Below are 11489 nucleotides of genomic sequence, written 5' to 3'. Positions count from 1 at the left end.
CGCTTTGCCTTATCTACTACCGTCAATCATTGCTTTTAGAATTGGACCAATATGAGGATTGAAGATTATTGAAGAATTAAGTTAAATTTGGAAGAATTACTATTGAGTCAACATAAGATGAGTGACAATTTAATATGTTCATATAAAATGATACAAAGCGCATGAGAGATGGTGGAAACCTCTCTTCTTTCTCATTTCCTCTTTGATTTCATACCCAAATTTTCAATAGATAGATATGATATCGTATCAATCATATTATGAAAGAGTATACAACACATGATAAATGTACAATTAAGACAAAATACACTTGATTATATTGATACAGATTTATAATCAGTTGCAGATACACTCAAATACATCGATACAAACTGAATACGCATGGAGAAAATACACTTGATATAATTATTCATTTATACACTTGATACAAAGTGAATACACAAGTGACATATACACTTGATACAATTATATTTGTTGATCCAATTTGATATAACTTGATACAATTGTATTCATTGATACAAATCAATTATTTTTCGTGATACAACTTGAAACAATGAATACAACACGTGTTCACGCTCTCTATTGCCTCTATCCTTCCTCTACCGACGTTGTTTTCCTCTCTTCTCCTTCTGACATATAACTATGAATCATAATTAAGTAAACTATAATTATTGACATCTAATCAAGTCTAATCTATGGTCACTTTTGAAAGTGTAAAATTTTAGGAATCACATAGTTTTAATATTAAATTACAATCTATCCCTCTTTAGTTTGTAATTACATGAATCCCTTAAAAGTAACACAAAATGGATACATAATATGTAGTTTGGATACATTAAAGAGTATCTCGGATACATTATAACATAAACCCGATACAGTATCTCGAATACATTATAACATAAATCGGATACATAATATGTAGCTCGGATACATTGATATGTATCTCAAATACATTGAAGAAATAAATTATTTTTGGGGTTTTAGAAATAAAAATGTATATTGAAAAAAAGGGAAACATAATATGTGTATTTGAGTATTTTTCCTTTTTTGAAAGTCATTCTAATTTAAATGGGCCGTCAGTCTACCGTGGCCCAAAATGGCCCAATTTAGAGAAAAGGCAGAAAGCCGACAGAAGGGAAATTGCTGGTACTTTCCGGCGGCTATCCAGAAAGGGACTACTTTAACTTGCCTTGTTGAAAACGTAAACGGAAACGCCATATTTTCTCATAAAAATTGAAGAAGAAAAACAGTTTTTTTTTTTGCCTGAAAAAGAGACTGATAGAGGAAGAAGAAAGTTCTAGAAAGAAAATGGTTCTATGGGAGATCACATTGGGAACGGCGTATTTTTTGGGTCTGAAGCGAACTTACAGGCTTTTCTTGAGGATTCAGCGTAAGCTCATTAGTCCAAAGTATCCCAGGCTTCGTGATTTCGCTCAAAGGTATTTTGTTATTTGAATTGGATCTGATTTTGATCTCTAATGATGTTTTTTTTTTTGTGAATATTTGCTTTTGTTTTTCTTAGCTTATATAATTTATCAATCCGTTGACTGGAAATAGAGACAAGCAATTTGATTCAATGTGATTGATTCTACAGTGTATACACTCAATTTCAGGGCAAGTCTCAAGAGAGGAAAGTGAAAAATTAGTATCTGGAGAAACAGCTTCATATTAATCATACAATAAGCAATAGCATATGAGTGTTTGCAGCGGTTGCCATTGTCATTGTCCTCGTGCTTTTAGGTAAATGAGGGGAATGGAGAGCAAGAGGCTAAAGATAGGTTACTGTGGGATATTAATATACATGGTCTCTGCATTTTATCTAATGATTGAAAAACTAGGCTAATAGGAATGAGAGAGGAAAAGAGGCAAGGGTAGAAGACAAAGTTGAATTTGAGGCAAAATTTTTGCTATCAGGACTGGGAGAACCATAAGAGAAAGAGAGTGTGGGAGACATTGGAAGAGTAATAGTAGGGTAAAACTGATTGGGAGTTAATATTAGGATAAAACTGATTGAGAGACTAATGTATCGACAAAAGCGATCATCTAATGTTACTACTCTCGGCTTTCTATGGAGCAACACTAATAATAGAAAGGAAGGTGAAAAGAAGTTTAGGACGATATTGAAAAAAGAGAGAAGCTTAGGATGACTTATCAGCATACTTGGCGGACATTTCCAATTTCAGGGCCCAGTTTGAATGCATATGCAGTTTCATGTTCTAGTATTTGACATAGTTTCTATAGGACTCGGTGACAAACTTGTCACTTCTTCCCAATGCAAATGGAGAAGTTGTCTTGGAGAAGTCCATTTATGGATCCAAGGAATAGAGAACTCTATGAAAAAATACATCTGATCAATCTTATCAATACATGAAACATGATCTTGTAAAAATAAGTTTGTAATAAATGGGGAAACTTTTGCCCATTCCTTATAAAGATTAAAAAAGTTATCTGGTATAATCTTTATCGTTGGTCCATGGAAAGACCACCAATTTAAAAACCAGTTTGGTAAATCTTTGGCAAAAACTTTAGCACATATTTTTACAAACCAAGTGTGCTTTTGTTTATAATTATTATACTAAAAAACTTTGTTAAAAGCTTGGATATAATCCCAGTAGGTAAAACTCATATTTACCCCATTTACCATAACTTGTTTCTCCTGAAGGGTGGAGATTCCCCAATCATCAGCTGATATAATCTGCTTGAATGTTATTTTGGAGAAATTATAAATAGTATTATCAAAATCAGCAAAGTGCTGGAATTATGCACTTTTAGTATAACTCAGAATAGATTCATAGTAGGTTCGAGACTTATATGTCTCGCCAGGGAAATATAATCCCTTTGTAAGATATCTCTGGAGTATATTCCAGGGCTCATTTCTCCTCGGAATTTCAGAATTTTCCAAAAGAAATATAATCTCTTTTTTATCCGTTTCTTCTGGATTACTGACTGGGTCAGTTTCTTTGGCCATAGAAGGAAAAGTATAACTTTGCTCTTTTGTTTGCAGATATGCTTGAATTTGTTCATATAATGAACTGTCTTTCGGAATATCCTTAAGATTTAATGTAGATGAAGCTGATGAAGAAGCTTCTCCAACCCTTGATTTAATCAAGGTTTTGTGTCCATGTTGTATAACTGGGTAAGAAGAGTCGTATGACGACCTCGTAGATTGGTAAGAGGATGATCTTCCTCTACCCCTGCTATTTCTTCCTCCTCGACCACGAATATGTGACCATGGAGGTTCATTACCTCCCGCCATCCTGAAAAGGCGAAGAAAACATTTTAATAACTATCAAAATGTCCTTCGATATCATATTCCCAAATATTATCATTTAGGGAAACAATTTCATAATCATGGAGGAAATCTTCCATTAGAATACCATCAAATATTCTATCAATAATAGTTTCCTTTAAATCAGAATTTAAAGACTGTAAAGCTATAAAAATTGTAATAAGAGTCTTATTCTCAAATATATAGCTATAAGGAGACATTTTACTGATTTAAAAATTCTCTGGATAAGAAATGAGGAAGAGAGTTATCACTTCCCTTTTTATAATGGATTTCAAAATCAAAAGGAGCTAGCTGTGCCTGCCACCTAGCAAACATTAATTTAGATATATCGTGCTTGAAATCTTTATCAAACATATACTTAACTGATTGGGCATCAGTTCTAATAATAAATTTTTGATTATATAAGTCATCCTGGAACTTTAATACACATTTAACCACACAAAGCATTTCATGTGCCACAGTCGCATATTTTCGCTGTGAATCAGACCATTTGCCTGAATGAAATCTAACAAGATATTCTATTTTGTCATAGGGATTAACCTGCTTTAAAATCCCACCATAACCAATGTTAGACGCATCTGTCTCAATGATTTTAATCCAATTAGGATTAGCAAGAGTAAGACAAGGTAAAACTTTAACTCTTTGCTTAATGGATTTAACCAAATTAGTAAGATCATCATTCCAAGGTAACATTCTACCTTTCTTCAACCTATCTGTCAAAGGAGCAAGATCTTTAGATAAATTTTGTAAAAAGGTGAAATATAATTTATGCTGCCCAAAAATCTTTGTAGCATAGTTTTATCAATGATTTCATCAGGAAATTTTGATGCAAAATCTATGGATCTTTGAATTGGAGTAATTCTCCCTTTGCAAATTTGATGACCCAGAAACCTTACATCAGTCTGGAAAAGACTCATTTTGGTTTTAGATATAACCAAACCATTTTGAATAACAATATTTTTGAAAATATCAAGATGTTTAATATGAGATTCTAATGTTTTAGAATAAACAAGAATATCATCAATATAAACAATAATGAAATCCATATAAGGATTAAAAATGTCATTCATAATTTTTTGAAATTCAGAAGGTGCGTTTTTTAAACCAAAAGGCATAACATTCCATTCATATTGACCAAAGGGAACATTAAACGCAGTTTTATAAGTATGCTCTTTAAAAATTTGGATCTGCCAATAACCTGATTTTAAATCAAATTTTGAAAATATATTGGCATCATATAATCTTGAAAGAAGATCTTTTTTATTAGGAATAGGATACCTTATCCATTTTAAAACTTTGTTCAAAGGTTTGAAAAAGTTATCCCAGTATTATTTGGTAAAATAAAGGGTGCTTGAGGAGGATAAGTGGCTTTTACAATAGCACCACTATTTTCTTTATAAGTTCTTTCAATAACATTTATATATAAAGGTAAATAAGTAGTTATAAACCAAGGAACAAAATAAATAATTTTGTTATGTAATTTACAAATATCATAAAAGTCTTCGGAAATATTTTTTAAATCATTTTCACTATAAGTTTCAAAAAACCAAATTCTAAATTGGTTCCATTTTTTCTTATAAAATTCTTTTTGAATATGTTTTCTTGCCAGGGACCCTGGACTAAAATCAGTAAGTTGTTTAAACATAATCAAATATCATTGAGATCGGTTGATTTATCAACACTGAAGTCCATTTCTGACTGAGTTGGATCCATATCTGACAACTTATCTGTTGCTTGGACAATATTTGTCTTAGGGTCTATTCTTACCCTTTCTACCAATCCTTCGCTCATAGTATCACTTAGAGTATGAAGAGATAGAGGCCTTCGTCTAGCTGTTCCATAGCTAGGACCTTCATTTATCGGAGAAATATGTTGGATCTCTGGTAACCTCCTGTAACCAGAGAAAGATCTCCTATTGTATATAGGAGAGTTATAAACTGAAGAGTTATTTGAAAACTCAATACATACCTTTCCATCAGGATTCTGTGAAATATGGGAATAGTCACTATTAGTGACTTCCTCAGCAACCTGTCTTTGAGACACAGCATTGTTTAAAATCCATTTTTCTGGAAAATCGATTTCATCCAATTTAATAGGCCTTCTTGTCGTAATTTTCGATTTAACAAAATTAGTTTCGACAAGGATAGTTTCACTAGATGAATCGTATAACTTACATCTAGGATTCAAAGTAGTTAATAACTTATAATAAATTCTATAAGAAAGACATATAAGCTCAGATCCGACTGCATAGTTATATCCATGCATTTTAACATTTAACGTAAGAGCATCAAGAATATTCCTGTCAGATAAAGACAATTGCAAATTAGGTTGAGTATTGAAATATACTGGCCCGTAAGCAACAGTAGATTCAATAGAACCCATAAGCGATTGTCTGAAATCTAAGTTTCTAGCATCTCTTAGAGCTGCTAAAAACGTTTCAGGTAACCCTTTAAGAGTTAAAGGCTTGAAGGCAATTTGCACCATACCGATATGCATCCAGTTATATCTGGATTTGTAAAGGTCAATATCCCTCTTATTTAATAATTGAATAGTTTGTTCATCAGAGTTTAACGCCAGAGACTGTTCTGTGGTTTTAACCACCTGCTTAGTAGATAATTTATCAAACCAACCATAATCATAAATAAGTCTTGTATCTACTTTAGGGATAGTCCATTTGTTTAACAAATCAAGGTTTTGAGGTATATCTACCTCTTCTAATCTCGAACTTGTAACATGATTATCTTCAATATTCATAATTACAATGAAATTTCATATCTATGCTTACCATCATTAGATCTATTACATGTTCTTAAAGAATATCTGGCTCTGATACCATAACAGGATCTAGGGGCTGGCGGTAGTCCGCGCGGCCACATAACAGGATCTAGGGGCTGGCGGTAGTCCGCGCGGCCATCCAGATCTAGATTTGTACACCAGGTTATACTATGCAACGTATTATAGTTATGTTCAAAGTTTTATCTTAAATTTTGGCTGTATGGTAATCTTTTACTCAAGCATGGGAGTTCATCGTAAAGCATCAATTGATAGCAGTTCTTAACAAGGGTTTCAGGCTGCCCCTAACATCAACGGGGACTTACAATACCCATTGCTCGCTATCATTTGATATTTACAATTTACCACCACCTCGAAACCAAGTCAAAACTTATGATAAAAGATTAAAGAACTATAATATGAATACATTATAACTTAGTTAGATCCAGATATTAGACAAGAACATCATATAGAAATTATGAAGCTCGCATAGATATGAAGGTAACTTAGCCGGCCATTGAGGCGGCAATCATAAGAAGATAATAATAAAATAAAATAAAATAATACCTTGAAGAAAGATCTTCACACCAAAGCTATTGCTTTTATTAACTTCACAAAGAAAAGTTCTTTACAAGGAGAGAAGAGAGAAAAGATAAAACTTGAAAACTTAAACCTACCTTATGCCTCTAAGTGAGGCTCCTTATATAGAAAAATAAAAGTAAAGACTCATATGGGCCCTACATACTGTTTTAAACAGTTAAAGATAAGATTTTCGATAAGATTTTAAATCTTATCTTTTCCTTTAAGGTTCTTCTTTATTGTGTGTTCCTGTTCCTTCATAGATGCTAGGAATTCTTCCACTTGTTGCAGCTGTCCCTCTGATAGCTCGCAGTTTTGATCTACTGATTGTTCATCAGCTGTATCGCTTTGACCACTTCTCATAGAAGTGTCTGATTTATCAAATTCTGCAATTCTTAAACAAATAAGAACAAAATCAACTGGTTTTAAAGTTAAATCTTTTTATAAAGAAGTTGAAGATCTTCTTGACAAAAAATTGTCTGGTTTAGGTTCAAAACCTATTTCTAATGATTTTTCTAAAAATGATTATTTTAATCAACTCTCTGGTATCCAATATCCGAATCAAGATGTTTCGGAAGTACACTCCAGAAGATTTAAATCTGGTTATAACCAACGACAAAAGATTATAGGAAAAGGAGGTTATGCAACTCTCCCGTCTATGATGACTTATTATTATCCTCGACCTACTCCCCAAGATGTGCTAGTTGAAGAAAGAGATTGAATCAAACTAACACATCCTACAGTGGAAATGAGGTATATGAATGGAATATTGATGCCTTAACTGAAAGACAGGTATCCATTGTAGTACATCGTATGTTGATGTACTCATCAATTTGCCGTCATACGAATAATAATAATGATCATGCCATATGTAAAATGATCATAGCAGGTTTTACAGGTCAACTAAGAGGTTGGTGGGATAATTTCCTAACACCTGAAGAAAGGTATGCAATAATGAATGCATACAAAGAAGAAATTGTAAGAGAAACTGGTACGGATGAAAAGGGTCAACCAGCAGAAAGGACTTCTGTGAATAAGGTTGAAGATGCAGTTTATACACTGGTTCTAACCATTTTGGAACATTTTAATGGAAGATTTTCCAACCAAAATGAGACTATTAGAACTCTCTTAAATGGACTTAAGTGTAAACATTTGGGTCATTTTCGATGGTATAAAGATACTTTCATGAGTAGAGTAATGGAACTACCAGAAAGTAAATACGAGTATTGGAAGAATAAATTTGTTCTAGTATTTGACATAGTTTCTATAGGACTCGGTGACAAACTTGTCACTTCTTCCCAATGCAAATGGAGAAGTTGTCTTGGAGAAGTCCGTCAAGAGGAGAACTTCCCATAGGTGTCTAAGCTCGAAATGTTATCTTGGTCATTTTCTTATTGTTATATCTTCATCAACTTTTATTGTTATTTTAGCTCAGCGTAATGGTTCTTGATTATTGTACTATACAGTTCTTTCTCCTAAATGACCTTTTTTGTCATGATACCCATCCCATCATCCCATGTATCTTTCTGCTTTTAGTCATTCTCAGTGACAATGGTTGCTGTTCTCTCAAATAAAACGGCAAACGTTTGCTATTCCGGTTTCGACCACTTGATTTTGTTCTTATTTGTTTGAGTATTGTTGATATGGATTTTCAGATCCATTGTTCTGTTCCCAACTATTGAATAAAGGTCTCTTAGCTTGGATATTACTTATTTTTGTGTTTAAAATGAACTCTCTTCTAGTAAGTGGTAATGGTGGATTCAATGTCCCATTTCTCAATTTTGTCTCTCGGACTCCCCCGACATATGACAATCTTGTTGGAATAAGATTGTTTCAGGTACATCTGTTTCTTTTGTTCCTGGAATTTCGTGAAAGTTAAATTTTCTATAAGCAATGGGACTGGAAAATATGCTTGTCTTATATCTCAAGAACAGTTGCTTGGTAAATACTTTTAGAGCTGATGATGCATGTAGGTGGTGAGTTTAACATGCAACACTGGCCTATATTTCCTGGATTTGTGTAGGCACGTTAGGTCATCCATTAGATCATTTATGTGTTTTAAGGTGTTAGATTTGCCAAATCCTTTATGTTCAAGATGGAAGGATATGGATAAAGATGCTGCATGCATGTCTGAGAAAATTTAAAGTAAATATATAAATGATAAATAGTGAATTGTTTTACTGTTTAAGGAAAATGAGGATAATAAAATTAGAAGAAAACTTTCGATATTTCTCTTCATCAAAATCTATGAGTTAGTTTACTGTCTGAGTTGGTAGTAGATGTCAAAATATCTCAATTAATATGACCAAACTAACCACATCTTCACCACATTGTCCATGTTATGCCATGTTGAAATAGTATACTGTTCAATCAATGATTCTGAGTGATATAAAATCATAATTTCTCTTGTTCACGCCTTATATGAACAACTGTTGATATGAGGAGGAAGAAGAGGCTAGATATAGCTTTTAAGTCAGCAGGATGAGCTGAGAGTGAATATTCTTCATGACAACAATCAGTAATATAGGGCCTGGAAGAAAATGTTGTGTGTGTGTTGATACAAGGTAGTATATCCATGACATGAACTGTGGCAAATTTAATTAGATATTTGATGTCAAGCGTGTACACATCCAAGTTTATCATGAATATGAATCTGTGTTGAGCTTTATATGGTATATTTAGTATGTAATTCCTCAATTTTCTTGTTACGGTAGTGAGATCAAATTCTTCACCTTGTGGAAGTGTTACTGTCTAATGTTTACTGGTCCTCTTTCAACACACAATAGTTTCACATTGTCTCTACCTTTTTTATTCTTCATATTTGAGATGTACCCTGTCACCTGTTGATTGGATAATATTCAAGGTTGTTAATATTGCCAGATTAGCCTAAGGATGGTTATTCCCTGTTGTTAGATGCTTGTTTATGATCTTTTCTGTCCAATATTGGTTATGCTTGTTTAGGATCTTTTCTTTCTAATATTGATTGCTTTGTTCCTTCATCCTTGTATTATTGTTTTTCAAATATTTCTTTCTTTTCCAGGCGAACACGAGCTGCATTTGATATGGCACTGATCGTTCATCGCAAGGTACAGGAAAGAGATATTGAAGCTGGTCGGAACCTTGGTAATTGGATCCTTCGATGGCTTGACAAAATGAAGCCATCTGCTAATATTCGAGGCTCAGATAACATTGCAATCACCAGTGCAACTAAGCAACTTAGGAACTCATCTCACTCCCCCAAGCCTGAAGCTTTCCAGAAATACGGTGCTGGCAAAGACAAGGAATCCAGCAGCAGGCATCTGTTTACCTCAGCTAGTAACACATGGCAGAAAGCATACCCGACCATTTCCATGATGATGAAACCAAGAAGCCCAGCGGGAACAAATATCCAATACAGGCAGTTAAACACTGTTTCGCCTACTAGTTTCAAACCCATGAAACATGGTTTTGAGGGAGTGATCCGACCGGACATATTGCAGTGGATTCAACGAAGCTAATCCATTAACTACTCTGTTGCTGCCTTTTGGCTTTTACACTAGTGGACTTGAACGTCTGCAGAAGGTGCATATACGGCACAAATAAAAGCTCACTAGATCAGTGCCGTCATGAAAAAATTTGAGTCTCTGTTTTCTTTTGGCTGAACAGTCAATATTGTGCATTCGTTTCAGATTCTGACCTGTGTGTACCTCAACCAACCTTGATTCTTCTGTTGTTTCTACTCTGTTGTAGCCTCTAATGCAATAACAAATAGTATTAAAGTCATTTTTTTGTTAGTTACTCGTACAAAAAATATACATGCAAAACGTGTGTTCAAAATAAATTAGTTTGTAATATTATGAAAGAGGGAGACAAGAGGGCTCTTCACTTCTTTAATGTTGATTTGATTAATCTTCTGAGATAAATTGAATCAAATTAACTTTTGAAATCTAAATTTAAAAAATATATTAAAAGTACTATTAAGTTACAATTATCCTCATATTTGTATGATAAAAAAATGCATTTTAAAATATTAGTTAAAAATTTTAGTAGATTGATTCTCGAAAAGTGAAACATGATAAAGTACTTGCAAATTGAAAAAATCCCTTCATAAGATTGAGCTTTAATTTTCTTTTAATAATTATTAGAATAAGTTACATTTTCTTCAAGTATAAAATTACAAGTATGTTGACGGGTAAAAAATAAAGAAATTTGCATATTCCTGTCAATCTTAATTTTTTTGTAAAAATATTAGCTTTGGTATAATTAATTGCATTATTTGATAGTTTTAAAAAGTAAAAAAGTTTATAGCTTTGTTATTTTTATATTATAATGAGTATACAATTTAAATAGATTTTAACCATAAATTATTATGCAGTATACATAACATGAATCTATAAGACCATTGAACATTACTTGACCTAATTATATTTGACCGGATCTTTATCTTCTCCAACCGTATCCTCTATTTTACTCTCTAAATATAAAATTCTCTATTTTTCAGACAATCAACTCCAATTCAAATCTCTATTTTACTCTCTAAAGAAGAATTATTTTTTCACTCTCCTCAATATTATTTATTATTTCTATTTCATTTTAATTTTTTAATTTCATAATATAAATTATTTCTTCTTTTTGAAAATAATCACTCTATAAAGATTATATAATTTTTTTTTCAAATTCTTCATTTAATACAAAATTATATTTTATTCTAAAAAACATAAATTGCGATAAATATTACTCCCTCCATTTAAAAAAGAATGGTCTATTTGACTTAGAACGGAATAAAAGAAAGAAATTTTTTTTAATCTTGTGATTCTAAATAAAAGTTATGTCAAATGTATCAAAATACCCTTTAATCTTGTGGCCTTAAACA

General features: G+C 32.5%; 1 protein-coding gene across 1 annotated transcript; it reads left to right on the top strand.

Annotated features, from left to right (window-relative positions):
* Window positions 1–1140: 1140 nt before the first annotated feature.
* Window positions 1141–10468, top strand: LOC107026765. Its single transcript, XM_015227846.2, has 2 exons — window positions 1141–1436; window positions 9678–10468. The coding sequence occupies exons 1-2, from the start codon at window positions 1306–1308 to the stop codon at window positions 10132–10134; spliced, it is 588 nt and encodes a 195-aa protein (XP_015083332.1). The 5' UTR covers window positions 1141–1305; the 3' UTR covers window positions 10135–10468.
* The last annotated feature ends 1021 nt before the right edge of the window (window positions 10469–11489 follow it).

The sequence above is a fragment of the Solanum pennellii genome, chromosome 8 (assembly GCF_001406875.1).
Source record: "Solanum pennellii chromosome 8, SPENNV200".
Lineage (NCBI taxonomy): Eukaryota > Viridiplantae > Streptophyta > Magnoliopsida > Solanales > Solanaceae > Solanum > Solanum pennellii.
This window is presented reverse-complemented; position numbering and strand designations above follow the sequence as displayed.

Bases quoted from the DNA above. Each gene is read 5' to 3' on its own strand.
- LOC107026765 (XM_015227846.2), top strand. From the start codon at position 1,306: ATGGTTCTATGGGAGATCACATTGGGAACGGCGTATTTTTTGGGTCTG. The intron at 1,437-9,677 runs GTATTTTGTTAT...TTTCTTTTCCAG, and splicing joins CTTCGTGATTTCGCTCAAAG to GCGAACACGAGCTGCATTTG.